The sequence below is a fragment of the Rhodamnia argentea genome, chromosome 5 (genome assembly GCF_020921035.1).
Source record: "Rhodamnia argentea isolate NSW1041297 chromosome 5, ASM2092103v1, whole genome shotgun sequence".
Lineage (NCBI taxonomy): Eukaryota > Viridiplantae > Streptophyta > Magnoliopsida > Myrtales > Myrtaceae > Rhodamnia > Rhodamnia argentea.
The window spans coordinates 1,665,583-1,678,863 of record NC_063154.1 but is presented as its reverse complement, the minus strand read 5'-3'; the positions used below and the strand labels follow the sequence as shown (position 1 = coordinate 1,678,863).

Below are 13,281 nucleotides of genomic sequence, written 5' to 3'. Positions count from 1 at the left end.
ATCTGTCCCAGGCTGGCCAATCGGATTTTCTAAAAAGTAACTCAGATTAAGGGTGTTTGTTTCGCGTAAACTTTATGATAAAAGAAAATATTTTTCACGTTATTTTCAAAGAAAATTATTAATTTTCAGTTATTGAGTAATATGTTAAAAAGGCGCGTATTTAGATCTCATCTGAAATAATGTGTATCGAAGAAAATTATTCTCTATTTAGAAACGGATTTTTTTTTTTAATTTCAACTGTGGCGATTTTCTTTGACAAGTCAATAATTTTTCTTTGGGACTGTTATCCTTACCTATCAGAGGCGGTAGTTGTCTTAATTTGATGAAAGATATCTGAAATCACATCGTATTGGTCCTCCAAGGTCAAAATTCAATGTTTTTTTGGTCCCTTATGTGATGTTTTCATGCTGAATAGTCAGTGCCAATCTTTTGGTAGTAAAACTTAAATCAACCGTAAAACCCGGCAAGAACCGGAAAATTTTCACCCCCTTCATCTATTTCATTCCAAGTTCAAATACTAGGAATCTGTAATTCATACCAAACGTCAACCAGCTCCAGGAGCCTTTGTCGAACGCAAAATTTCGGAGGCGGATGCTACAAGGGGAACCAAGCTTAGTTGTACAAAAGGCCATTAATAGGACATACACAATACCTAAGTCAATACCCTTTACCCGCAAATTCGAAAAGCAAAAGGATACTTCCAAAAGGATTCCATCAAGTCCAGTCGAAGACGAGGTTATATCAGCAGCGGATGCTACAAAATGACGCCTGATCGGCGTACCATCTGTCGCTTCCAAAAGGTGCTATGCAGAGCAACCAAGTTCCCAACGGGAGTTCTTTACTCAAAATTGCTGCTACAAACATGAAAAGAAAAGTCAATATGAAGAGCTCAACAACGTGAGCAATTAAGACAGAATACCCAGAGGAGAAAAACACAGCGAGAGCAAAGTAACAATCTGATTCCCAGATTTTCTTTCGTTTTTGAAGAATGACGGTAAACCAGGTTCTTGGAAAATTGCTTAGTAGTAGGAGGACCATACCACAACCAGGATGAAGCACTTTCGGATAAATCGATACCACAAGAAGATTTTTCAGAACCTCTACAATAACTATGTTCAAGAAGCAGCATCTTTCTGTCGTGTGTTCGAACTAGCTTACTTCCTGTCCCATAAGACAGAAAATTACAGCTAATGTTTTGAAGGAAAATCCAATTACACAAATGTTCACTCCTATGCAAATACGTCCAAGCAGAGACATGTACACTATTGAAGATGCATGTAAAAGGATCATCTTGACTAAGAAAGGTCCAAATGAGTGATTTGCACACCAAACAGATTGAAAGATGCACCAAAACGAATGCATGTAGACATCTTGTATCATGCATCAACGAGAGTTGGACAGAATCCAACATTAACAAGAAGCTGAAGCATGCACACTACTACACGAGACATAAATTATAGGCATATCGATATAATCTTACAAAATCCACTTGCCAATAAACAATCTGTGATCTGCCTTTAAAGGTTTAAAATTGATAAAAGAGGAAAATACAAGAATTTCCTCAAAGACTCTAATTAAATTCCACACTAATAAAGAAGAGGACTATACTCATCACACAAAACATCTAGAATAAAAGATCTAAATTCAAAACACACAAGTGCAGAGGGAGGGAGGGAGGGAGGGAGAGAAACGAAACTCATTATTTTTTCTAAGCGACAAAATTTTTCGAGGAAAAGATGATTACTCAAGTACACAGGAAGTCCAACAACAAAAACGTACAAAGCCAGAAAACATAAAAGAGAAGCGAAAAAATGAAAATTGAGAAAACCTATCGAGGGAAAAGGGGAGTACATTATCCAAATATACAGAAAGCACAGCCCAGAAAATGCAGGACAAAGCCCGAAAACACCAAAGAGAAGCTAAAAAATCTAAACCACGTTCCAGTGCAATGAAAATGAAACTTCAAATCCTCCATCCTTTTATTCAGCAAAATTTTATCCCAAACCTGATTAACCTTTGCGACAGGAGACCGAAGTGTACATCTCCTTAAGAACAAGAGACCGAACATCATTCATCACTTTTGCTTGTCTAAGCAGCAGTCCAAAAACAATTTGGTGGGATGGCTGTTAGAACATGTATGTTGAAGATTAGTTTTGGCTGCTATAAAGGAAAATGAAACATCTCATGTTTATTAGTACTGTCTCCGACAAGCCACACAAATAGCATATTGAGAGGGTTTTTGATGTGTAAGCCACAAGATCCTTAACAAATGGGTATCTTATTGAACACTACATGCCATGAACAGAGACAATAAAGTAGTATTTGCATCGTCACAAAAAGCTTGGTGTCAGTCACAGTGTGAAAAGAATACCAACCTTATAGCTTAGACCATCCATCGCAACATCATGCTCATCCGCTTTCCAGTATAGAGAACTATAACACAAAATAACCACGGCATTTTGATGTTTCACAGAGGCATTTCTTTTTCCTCAAATTTAAGCCATTATCACCTTCTTGAGGCAGAATTCCATAATCATAAGTCAACTCCGTCATCGGAGGAATATGTCTAACTGCAAAAAAGGCAATGTGAAGGAAAGACTCATTGTTTTCTTCATAAATAACTGGTTGCCAAAAGACATTTGGGTTGCAACTATGATTCATGAAACGAGCCACATTTCCAGAGTCCTTGGCAGTCATAATTACTGGAGAAGGAATATCAGCATCCTCTGAAGCGCCATTTGTAGCCTCTTCTCCTAGCAATTCAGGTTCATAATTCCACTTGAATGGTTCGCCGCTACGGCTTGAGTCAAAGATATATTCATCATTATCACCTTCCTGCAGCTTTTTCTTTAGTCTGTCTTTGTCGATGACTTCACCAGCATATTCGCATATAAAAGCACCAGCTCGAATAGGATCATATGAACGTAGGCCCCAACCCCTATCCTTCGTCTTGAACACCTCCAGACGTACTTTCAAACCACTCTGCGAGACTCGAATTTTGCAGTTAGGCCCGCATGGACAGGAAGGGCCACATTCATACACAAGCTGCTTTCGGCTCACCAGAACCCCAATGCTAGTATAGGGAAGATCGCCACTATTTTTCCTGATGCATGCACAGTTAAGATCACCAGGAGCGCATCCCTTACGACAGCTGCATCCATAAGAGGACTGCACTATTGCAAATGTTTTGGAGTACTTTGGAGTAGAACAATAAGTAAAGTAAGCAGGTCCTTTTTCATCGTCAATATCATTAACAAGCGAAACAGCAATTGTCTCAGCCCCAGAAGTCAAGTCCGGAAGTATAAGTCCAGGACGGGACGAGACATTTTCCTTCCACTTTTCAATTGATTTCCAAATAGCAAAGGCTTCGGGCTGCCCCGGTGCCCTCACAAGCTTGTATTTAAAAGTATTTGCACCAGATTTTCCTTTCTCCATCCACGATTCTTGTATAACATAAAGGCCATCATACACATAGATCTTTGCGTTCGGATTGACTACATCTCTGATACCCCGAGTAACTCTGACCTCATTGGCTCGACGCATGCTTCTTTCCAAAGCAAGATTACCCCTTTCAAGTTTCTGGTCACCAACAGGCTTATCTCGGGTCATGGCGCCACCTTGGCCACTGTAGATCAAAACATCCTTGTCTTCTGCATCATCATCGTAATATCCAGATGACACGATGCTTACAGCTAGTGGTTCTTCATCCAAAGAACCTTTGCCACCTATCCAGTCAATTCCTCCCATAGACTGAGAATGCAGACCCACCATACACAACTCCATCCGAAAAAAGAAAATGTCCCCAATTTCAACCCCAGGGACAACCCCAATTCTCTTCCTTAAGTTTGTCCTAAATCCTTTGGTCATCATAATATTGGCAGCCCTCAAGTCCGACCTCCTTGCTAATCCACTAGGAACTTCCTTGGCATCCTCCAACTGGCTAAGCCTCCTACGAAGCCCGTCAAATGTGATTAGTACACAATCAACCACGTCCCTGCTCCCATCATCTCGTTGCACTTGACTGATCGGAACAACATAATTTGAGGAGATAGCCAGATTAAGTTGAAATTTGCCCCTCTTTTCCTTCTTCTGGGAAGAAGTAGACCCACGTGTCCGATAAGAACCGCGCTTTTTACTATTGGAAGGCCCAGCTTCTTTCCCCTCTACATCTCCCGATTGATCTACATCTCCATTTGCCATCTCAGGGGTTCTAAAAGAACGAATCGGCGCCGGAGCAGCCGGAGGAGTCCACATTGGGGGTTCCTCTGGCTGGTTTACTTCAGGTATCTCAGACGGTGGTGGCATGCTAAAAGGGTAAACTGGGGAAAAACCCGGAGGAAAAGGACCACTGGGAGATGGACACAAAAAGGGTGGCGCTTCATTGGCATTCGGGAAGATGGGTTTTAGACTTCGCAGAGGCTTGACATCCAAAACCCTTGACTTATCGAAATCTGGCGGAAAAGCATTGAAACCTGAACCTCCTTGCATTTACAAACTCTGGGGAGGTTAATACTGCACAGAAAGCTGATGTATTACCACCACAACAACAACACAACGCCTGAAAGTTTATTCGGAACAAGCAGTTTCCCTCACAACAACTCCCGGAATCCACCTCGATGACCTTTATACATGATATGGTACATTCTCCTTCCCTGAAACTCAATAATACAGCAGCTTACGGGAGAATCTTGCAAATCTGACAAACCCAACCTTCTTAACCAGGGCAAAGTCGCAGAGTCACCCAGAAACCATTACTGACAAAAATTAACAAACAAAAGAAGCTTAAAATATTTCGTTCACACGAATTCTTAACGGCGTGAAAAGACATGCAGCACAAGCTCAATCCCAAGTATCGAATCAAGCAGCGATTTTCAAAGGAAATGAGGGTTCTAAAATCCCACCGCTTCAAACTTCAAAGCCAGAAAGAATTTCTAGACCTACACCCAAAAAGACCTCATTTTTCTCTCGCTGGACTTCAGAATTACGCATTTCAAGGGGGGAAAGAAGAGAGATGAGAGCGATAAAGATAAAAACTCTACCTTTCTGGCCGGTTGACTCCATGCTAGGGCTTCGAAGGCTAGAACAGCCAAGGACCGATGGTCCAAACCAGTAAGACCTCCTGAACCCAGTTATCTCCCCGGCGAGCGACTTCAGAAAAATTCAAACCCTGGTGTCATTTTCCCCGTGGGACTGTCTCTGGGTTTTAGTTCTTGCTTGCCTCAACAAGGTCACGGAGCCGCTTTTATAGCTGCCATCTATCCACATCCCCTGTATCTCTCTCTCTCTCCCCATTTTTCGTTTTGTTTGTCCAAAAAGTGTGACTTTTTTAGGACATCACAAAACGGTCTTATTTTCCCTCATCTCTTTCGGCAATATATTTCGTCGAAATTCACATTTTTTTTACCTGAAGGTCGCATTTGTTTCTCTGTCTTACGTATTGGAATCCCATTGTCATAAAGGAGAATCCATCCTTAAATTCTTCTCAATATATGGCGCTTCAAAAATAGTCAAATGGTTTCGACCAAAAAAAGTCAAATGACCATTCTTGATTTACGTCTTAATTGCTCACTTTGATGGGTACTGATCTGTGAATTGACCCACTGCAATTACTCTCCTCCAGCCGGTATTAGAAAAAGGTTTGATCTTTCGCATCCGGGTAATCGTTAGTGGCAATTGATTAATGCCCATATGTGTTGAAGTCTTAAAAATCATAGCTTTATGGCATTGATTAGCATTGATTAGTGATATCTAATCATTCAGCAGAGATATCACAAATGGGATTGTGGCCTGTGGAGTCCTCATCATGAATAATAGTGAATATCAGATTTTCTAATCCATTTCTAAGGAACGTTAGGGTATACAAAGGGCGATAACTTTTACTGGTTAATTTTCTAGATGAACAAAAAAAAAAAAAATCCGTCATCATCAAGAGAACCACTCCAAATGTCCACGACATCACTTGACATTGACGGCGAAAACTGTACGGACGGAGTGTCTGCCGTCGGACCAAGTTAAGGACCCGAAATTGTAGCCACCAGGAGCTTCCTTCCCATCAAACGAGACATTGTAAGAGACCCTCCTCGCATTTTGCCTGAAATCAATCTTACTTGGGTTGACTTTCACTGTTAGTCCCATGGGACTGTCCACACTGGCAACGTATGTTGAATTCACAGGCCCGACATTTGTGACTGTTCTTGCGACCACTCTTGCCGATCCGTGCCTGTTGAGATTGCTTATGGAGATGGATGGATAGTTGACATCGGATATGAGCTCGCCGACTGAGTTTTCGGGGCAGCGGAATTTGAAGCTGGCCATAGAGCTAACGTTCTTTTGTGAGTAGCCAATGTAGCAGAGGAACATGAGGTAGTCTTTTGTGGTGGTCTCGAATACTAATCCCGGGTGAAGAGCTCGGTAAGGACTAATTTCTCCGGCTCCGGTTTCATGCGGGCTCGCGAGGCTTCTTGAACTGTTCTTCAGTGGCTTACCCTCGTTGTTGACAAAGGTCGCTGAAGACATCAAGCAATGGCAACACGTCAATGACAATTGCTAAACGAATTGCATCCCGTGTAGGATGAATCGTGATGTATTTCGACTACGAGGATCTTCGGACTATTTATCCATGGCATACCTGTTGTCATGAGTGCTGATTTGATCATTGAAGAACTCCATCCCCTGTGAACTGACTTGATTATCGCAGCCGCTCCTGTGACGTGAGGACATGCCATTGAAGTACCGGATTTTATGCTAAATTTAGAAGGCTTCTTGCCAAATGGAACACTCCCAGGATCATTCTTCGGAATGTCTGCGGCTAAAATGGCTACTCCCGGTGCCATTATGTCAGGCTGCAAATGCGATGGGTTGAAAGAAAATGTCATGCAAACATCAGGAATGTGTGTGAATACCGGCATACATATCTGATGTGCATATCAGAAAAAGAAAAAACCTTAAGGATGTTTTCTGTTAAGTCTCCAGGACCTCTTGATGAGAAACTTGCGACAGTTGGTGCTGGTCTTTGGTCAGAAACTGTGGTTGTCTCAAGAATGTTTGCAGTAGGATATCTGTAGTAAAGGAGCAAAAGTGGAGGACCAGAGTTCCTGTGTAAGTTATAGCATACTTGGTCTAGCATGGGACAAAAACAACCAACTGATGAACTCTTCCATCAATTGCTGAGAAAAAAAGAAGGGGAACTCTTCAATCAATCGGAATCATTCGATCATCGCTAAGGATGGATTACCAGTACAGTGGAAAATAAGGATGAGCGACTGCATAATGTCAAACACCTAGAACAGGAACATGAATTAAACTAAAGAATCATTTCGCTAATTCAATCATGAAATGGCGCAGACAGACAGAACAGCATCCCATGACAGAATGAGTGAAAACTTCATCAGATGAATAAATTCCTGCTATGGACAATGACAATTAGATCATCTGGACTATTGCAGAGATAGTTGGAACAATTTTTTTTTTTTGCCTTATATGCAGCATATATTGCAAGGACATCGTAAGATATGCTCACTTGGCAGAACTGATGTACTTTAGAATCTTGTAACCAGCAACATGGTCAACCTGTGTGAATGGAAAAACACCTGAATCGAAAGGAACTCCATTTTGATTCTCGCTAATCAGAATCATCCCTTTGGCTTTGGCATCTTCCACAACTAGCGTTTTTATTCTTGTAGACCCCATGGGATCGGTGTCAATGCAAATGACAATTTTTCCAGCAACTTTGGTTCGATCTATTGATCCTGGTAAGCAGTTCCTGCTCAATAATAAAAATGAAATGACATTATCCCTGGAAAACACCCACGTGAAGTTATGCATTTCATAAAAGTGCCATCTTGGTTTTTTCTTTGGTACTGCAAATTATGAAATATTTCTGAACCTCTACCCCAGATAACTGAACAAGCAATGCCATTATGTATGCGAAGTAATCAGTAATACATAAACATCATGGACTCTTCTTTGGTCTTGGTTGATTCAACATAATGCTATCTTTACTTTGTGTTGAGGTGCTAGACAATAGGTACGATATTTGGCACTCAGTATATTTAAAATAGATGCTTGCTTAAAGAACAAAATACTGCCATAAGACTGGAGGGAGCTTACCAACAAGAAAAGTGAAAAAAAGGGGAATTTTCTAGCTTGTATAAAGCTGAAGAGAAATATGTCTGTAAGGAAGATCTTCATTAAAACCTTTGGAGTGAACTCTTACATAAGCTGCCATCACATATCTACATGCTAAAGTTCGAAGGATGAGGTATCACTACCTTGCTTCATCTGCAGGTGTAAAATTAGCTGCAGCATTCTTAGCAGACACAAGTGGATACTTCTTTGAGCGAGTGAGGTTCGAAAGATTGATAGCGGATCCCTGCAAGACAGATTTTCAGAAAATGGCTAACCTGCGCCGTAACTACGAGCTCAAAAGTTCAAAAAAGAAACTCCCACATCGGTTAAAAAAAGGCGAGAGATTTTGGTCAAGAAAGTTACCTTAAATGTTCTCCCATTGCCAAGAACCACTGCAGATTGAAGATCCCTATCAATGCTAGAAGCTGCAGCGGTGAAAATCCAAGGAGCTGTATTCACAACAGTGTAAGAGTCAGGCCCATCATTCCCACCAGAGCAAACCACCAAAACTCCCATCTGTTCCGCATGAAATGCACCGATAGCAATAGGATCATGCAGATAATCAGCCTGAAATATTGAGCTCGACCCAATTGAAATAGAGATGATATCGACTCCATCTTTAATTGCATCATCCATGGCCTTGAGGATGACCGAGCCAGAGCAACCCTCTTCGGTGCAGGCCTTGTAGCTCGCAATCCTGGTGGATGGCAAACCGCCCCTCGCCGTTCCTTTGGCTAAGCCATAATAACTTGCATTGGCCACTAGCGAACCACCTGCTGTGGAGGCTGTGTGTGTTCCGTGGCCAACCGAGTCCCTTGGTGACCCGGAGGCTTTAGTTGATTCGGCACCAGTGCCATTAGAGATGCTTGATTGGATGCCATAGTATCTTGCACCTATTAGCTTTCTGCACTTGTGCTCACAATGACAAACTTCGATCGATCAAAACAAACCCAAATGCAGCAACGACAGAACAATTGTGGGTTTGAAGGCTTTGTGGAATTTAATAGTCCTATCTCACTGCTAAACTTAAACTTTTCTTTTGGTGTATTCCTTGTGAAAGAAAGTTAGGACAAGGATGATTAATTACCTGTTGCAATTGGATTTCTTGAAATCTGATGCTTCCATGCAAGTTCCCTTCCATCTTTGAGGGACTTCATCAACCCCCTCATCGCTGAAACTCGGAGACTCCGGCCATATTCCTGCAGCAACATATGACATGTCGGGCTCATTTCAACAGCATCTATACGGAGGCATGGGAATGGAAGATAAGGTTTGGCAACATGACAGTCATCCGACCAATTGTCAGCTTGTAAATGGATAGAATAGTCTCTATGGCGGGCTGTCATGGTATGAATGAGACTACAAATTTTCCCTTCTATGAGTCAATCTATCTTATGTGACCAGCCTCTGGTTTTCTTCTGAAAACATGATAGGAACTGTCCATGTGTTCTCCAAGAAGCCCTGGGTATTATCTGTCATTGGACATTCATTGTAGAAAGTGAACTCAGAGATGAGCTATCTCTATACGAACGTTAAAATTCTCCAAGGCATTACACGCATTGCATTGATTGATCCCTAAACTAAAGTCTCATCCAAATTTTAGTGCCTCAAAGGTTTTACTATTTATGCTCTGCTACCAAAGCAAATAATGGAATCCATGACATTATTCAGCATAGGATATTTAAGATAGATTAATTACCTGTGTCAATAATTCCAATTATGACATCATTGGATGGATGATGATATTGGCTTCTTGCTTGTTCACTTGACCCCACTTCCAAGAAATCCCAAGAACGTGTGGTATGAAGTTGAAGCACAGGATCAGGAAACACTGACAGCACCTTGTCGTGGCCTACTTTTACAGAGTCCAAAAGTTCCATTAGAAATGAGCATGTTAGGTGATGATTTCTGTCTAAAAATGATGTAATTGAATAGCCATTAAGTGCGTGTGAAAGTTGATGATCATCCCATAACCACCCATGATCGACTATGATATGCTCATAGAAATGGCACCACAGTCCACAGACACTCCACACCTAGCATCTGTAGACAAAATGTTATGTGCTAGATGGTAACAGCAGTATGACCAAGTATTCATGAACCTAACACTCATTACCAGATAATCTAGATGCTTCACTCTCGGTGAGCATGGCTGAGAACCCTCTAAATGCATGGAAATAATGGTGGAGTAGAGACATTTGCTGGCTCTCTTGCCTGACCAAATCAAAGAGAAAAGGGGATAAATTAGACAACAATAAGAAAGAATATCAAATGAGGAATAATTAGTTGAGACGAAGATGGTCAAAATATAGAAACCTTGAGCTGATGGAGGATAGAAGTTGCAGATGAGATAATTCTGCAGCTTCAACATCTTCTCTGTCTCCGTTTGATGAACTTCCCATGTACACAACATAAGGCTTCAAGTTCACAAAAAAAAAAAAAACAATAAGAAGTCGGAATTTTCATTTTTGTATGCAACAAGGAAGAGTTAGTTCCAGCAAAAAGGATTCAATTTTGGACAAGTTCTTTTAATTATACAGAACATATTGTATACATGTAAGCACTTGCACTCACTTGTGGAATTGGGTTTGAGGATGTGGCGGAAGAGATGAAGAGCCAGGGAAGAGAAAGGAAAATGAAGGATTCAAGAAGAAGAAGGAGAGAGGCCATTGATGAGAGAGATCAAAGGATGCATTCACAAGCAGAGCAAGTGATGATGAAGGCAAAAGCTCCATGAGAGACTATGCATTTAAATACACTTGCATTGGATCATGGGCAATAACATAATCAGATAAAAAAGAATATATGGTTGAGTGTGAACTAAGTTGCCCACCTGAAGAAAGTAGAACCATGACACTGAACATGAGAAGGAAGTGGAAAAAGCACACAACTTGGGTAATTAAATTCCACCATTGGTTCTTCTTCTCAGAGACTCTCTGTTTCTCAAACTCTCTGTTCTGATCCAAAGTGCAAGAATTGGAAGAACATGTGTTATGACTTTGGTCTTTTTTGACTGATTTTGTCACATTAAGATCTCTCTCTCTCTCTCTCTCTCTCCTCCTGCGCTGGCAAGCAATTATCTTGGTGTGACCCACCAAGCAATAATTTTTTGTTTGGGCATGCCAAACGGTTGTGTCTGTCGGTTGATGCTCTTCATTAAGGCGTAACAAACACTTAATTCTAACACATGATTATCAGAACCTGGAGGAAAACAGTGGCAGGCAAATTGTCTCTCTTTTGGGAAAAAAAGAAGAGATGAAGTCTCACCCTCCTAAGAACATACTGCATGACTCAACTCAATAGTACGCGAACTTAAACAACCGTTTTAAGAGAAATTACATATGATGCATGCGCTGAAAAGTCACTGTAGATAGCTTACTGTTCCTAAACCGTGATCCACTATAGTTCTACTTCTACCCAGTAGCAATTTATAACTTTGAAATTTCAAAGGTACATAAACACAACTATAATAGGAAAAATTATCCAAAAAGTCCTAAACTTATTGCATTTTACTGATTGAGACATAAACTTTTCATGTTTGCAAAATTGAGTCCATCCGACAAATTTTGACCAGAAATTGGTGAAATGTGTAAAAGGTTTGGATAGAATATAGCACATTACATGTTCGATATGTTAAAAATGAATAAAGTACAAAAGTTGCACGGATCCATTATTAATAAGCCTTTCTAGAAATAAATATGCTTTTACAGTGTTGTTCTGTCTGTGTAAGAATGCAATATCATGCCGGACTAGGCAAGAGAGTAGCAAAGCGAAAACTAGTTTGCTTTTTGTTTTGGCATGTGTTCTCTCTCTCTCTCTCTCTCTCTCTCTCTCTCCGACAGGCAGAATGGACAAAAATCAAGAGCATCCCCTTCTCCTTCGGTCTTAATCTTGAGACTTCCATATTAGGATTGTACTTGTGTTTTCCCTCAGGAGTAATTGCAGCTGTGGAAGATAAGCCATGAGAAGTGGTGTGTCATGGCTTCAACCTTTCGCTTTGGCTCGAGCTTGGGTGAAAGAAAATTGGGAGTTTCGACAAATAATTTTCCAGGATCTCTCTCAAACTTTTAAGAGAAACATTGACTAATAGTATTTTACCCATAGATGTATTTAAACATGCGGACGCAACTAAAAGAAGTGGAAAAGCTATGCAACACGAAAGTGTAGTTGCGACGAGCCCCGAAAGGAAGTCGAAAAGAGATGCTATTTGAAGTGGTGCATCGTTCATGGCACAAACAAAGGGATACACATTTCTTGCGGTGTAAGCAATGGGCATGCCCTAGTGCTTCTTTTTGGAAAAGACGAGGGAGATAAGATGACGGGAAGCTTCACTAGGCAAAAGGTGCAAAATTCTCTCCTTTTCTTCTTTAGCCTAACCCCATATGACAAACACAGAGAACATTGTCTTCTCCTTCACGTTCTTGATTTCCCTACTTATACAATTTGGATGCTTTTCCTTTCCTTTTCTCTTTCATCTCCTGCCTTGGGTCGTTTTCCATCTTCTCTCGTCTACTGTGGAGTACACACCACACAGTAGCTTTGTTATCAGTTTGGTGTTTTCTCCTTTCTTGAGCTCGTGATACCGACTTATCGGTGCATTTTAAGCTTCATTTCCATTTGTGCAAGTCGAGCAATGACACTACACCTTCTTAGACTTCATTTGCTTTACCACCCAGAACTTTGGGTTGATGGTTTAGCTCACTCCCATTTGTCACATCAGTTGTACTTTTAAGTCCTAAAATGGGGATAAGAGAGTGAAACTCACTTCAGATCCTTTTACCCACAATGCCCCCAAATTAAAGATTGCTTTTTCTTGGCCATCAGATTGAATGTTGCTGGAACTTGGTTCCCATCATGACGACTCTTCATAAGCTGTCGCGATGTTGTTCCCCTGACCAGTGCGTTTTACTTCCTCGCCTCCTTTTTCACCGAGACAGATTCGATCTAGAAAGCAGATGGACAGTGCAATTAAAGACAAGCTACCGAGAATAAGGCTGAATTACAAGATTGATTTACTGAGTTACGTAGAGGAGTCTAGAATGATATATAAACAAGCGGGTTAAGCACCCATTAAGAATCTGCCCCATCGCTTTAACGAAACGAGTTTATAGACTAATTTTAGTACCTCCAGCGTCGTTCAAACCAAAGAAGCCA

General features: G+C 41.0%; 2 protein-coding genes across 9 annotated transcripts; both read right to left on the bottom strand.

The window, feature by feature from the left end:
- Window positions 1–468: 468 nt before the first annotated feature.
- Window positions 469–5,324, bottom strand: LOC115743831 (histone-lysine N-methyltransferase, H3 lysine-9 specific SUVH3-like). 6 transcript variants are annotated; one of them, XM_030678811.2, is made up of 4 exons: window positions 5,040–5,324; window positions 2,376–4,754; window positions 2,015–2,157; window positions 469–854 (listed from the first exon to the last, which is right to left on the bottom strand). In XM_030678811.2, the coding sequence occupies exon 2, from the start codon at window positions 4,486–4,488 to the stop codon at window positions 2,434–2,436; it is 2,055 nt and encodes a 684-aa protein (XP_030534671.1). In that variant the 5' UTR covers window positions 4,489–4,754; window positions 5,040–5,324; the 3' UTR covers window positions 469–854; window positions 2,015–2,157; window positions 2,376–2,433. The 6 variants fall into 6 exon arrangements, with proteins under 6 accessions (XP_030534671.1, XP_048134646.1, XP_048134649.1 ...); XM_048278689.1 differs by having other exon boundaries at window positions 2,376–4,652; XM_048278692.1 differs by having other exon boundaries at window positions 469–851; window positions 2,376–4,652.
- Window positions 5,325–5,808: 484 nt separating this feature from the next.
- LOC115743751 (CO(2)-response secreted protease-like) lies at window positions 5,809–11,091 on the bottom strand. Of its 3 annotated transcripts, none has more exons than XM_030678683.2 (11): window positions 10,961–11,091; window positions 10,444–10,544; window positions 10,244–10,341; window positions 9,827–9,979; window positions 9,215–9,326; window positions 8,491–9,031; window positions 8,271–8,371; window positions 7,520–7,762; window positions 6,944–7,058; window positions 6,629–6,842; window positions 5,809–6,506 (listed from the first exon to the last, which is right to left on the bottom strand). In XM_030678683.2, exons 2-11 carry the CDS (start codon window positions 10,527–10,529, stop codon window positions 5,956–5,958), a joined length of 2,214 nt encoding a protein of 737 aa, XP_030534543.1. In that variant the 5' UTR covers window positions 10,530–10,544; window positions 10,961–11,091; the 3' UTR covers window positions 5,809–5,955. The 3 variants fall into 3 exon arrangements, with proteins under 3 accessions (XP_030534543.1, XP_030534541.1, XP_030534542.1); XM_030678681.2 differs by lacking the exon at window positions 10,961–11,091 and adding an exon at window positions 10,702–10,925 and having other exon boundaries at window positions 10,444–10,556; XM_030678682.2 differs by lacking the exon at window positions 10,961–11,091 and adding an exon at window positions 10,702–10,924.
- Window positions 11,092–13,281: the final 2,190 nt, after the last annotated feature.

Bases quoted from the DNA above. Each gene is read 5' to 3' on its own strand.
- LOC115743831 (XM_030678811.2), bottom strand. From the start codon at position 4,488: ATGCAAGGAGGTTCAGGTTTCAATGCTTTTCCGCCAGATTTCGATAAG.
- LOC115743751 (XM_030678681.2), bottom strand. From the start codon at position 10,797: ATGGCCTCTCTCCTTCTTCTTCTTGAATCCTTCATTTTCCTTTCTCTT. The intron at 7,059-7,519 runs GTGAGCATATCT...CCTTTACTACAG, and splicing joins AAGTACATCAGTTCTGCCAA to ATATCCTACTGCAAACATTC. The intron at 6,507-6,628 runs GTATGCCATGGA...TGATGTCTTCAG, and splicing joins ATCAGCACTCATGACAACAG to CGACCTTTGTCAACAACGAG.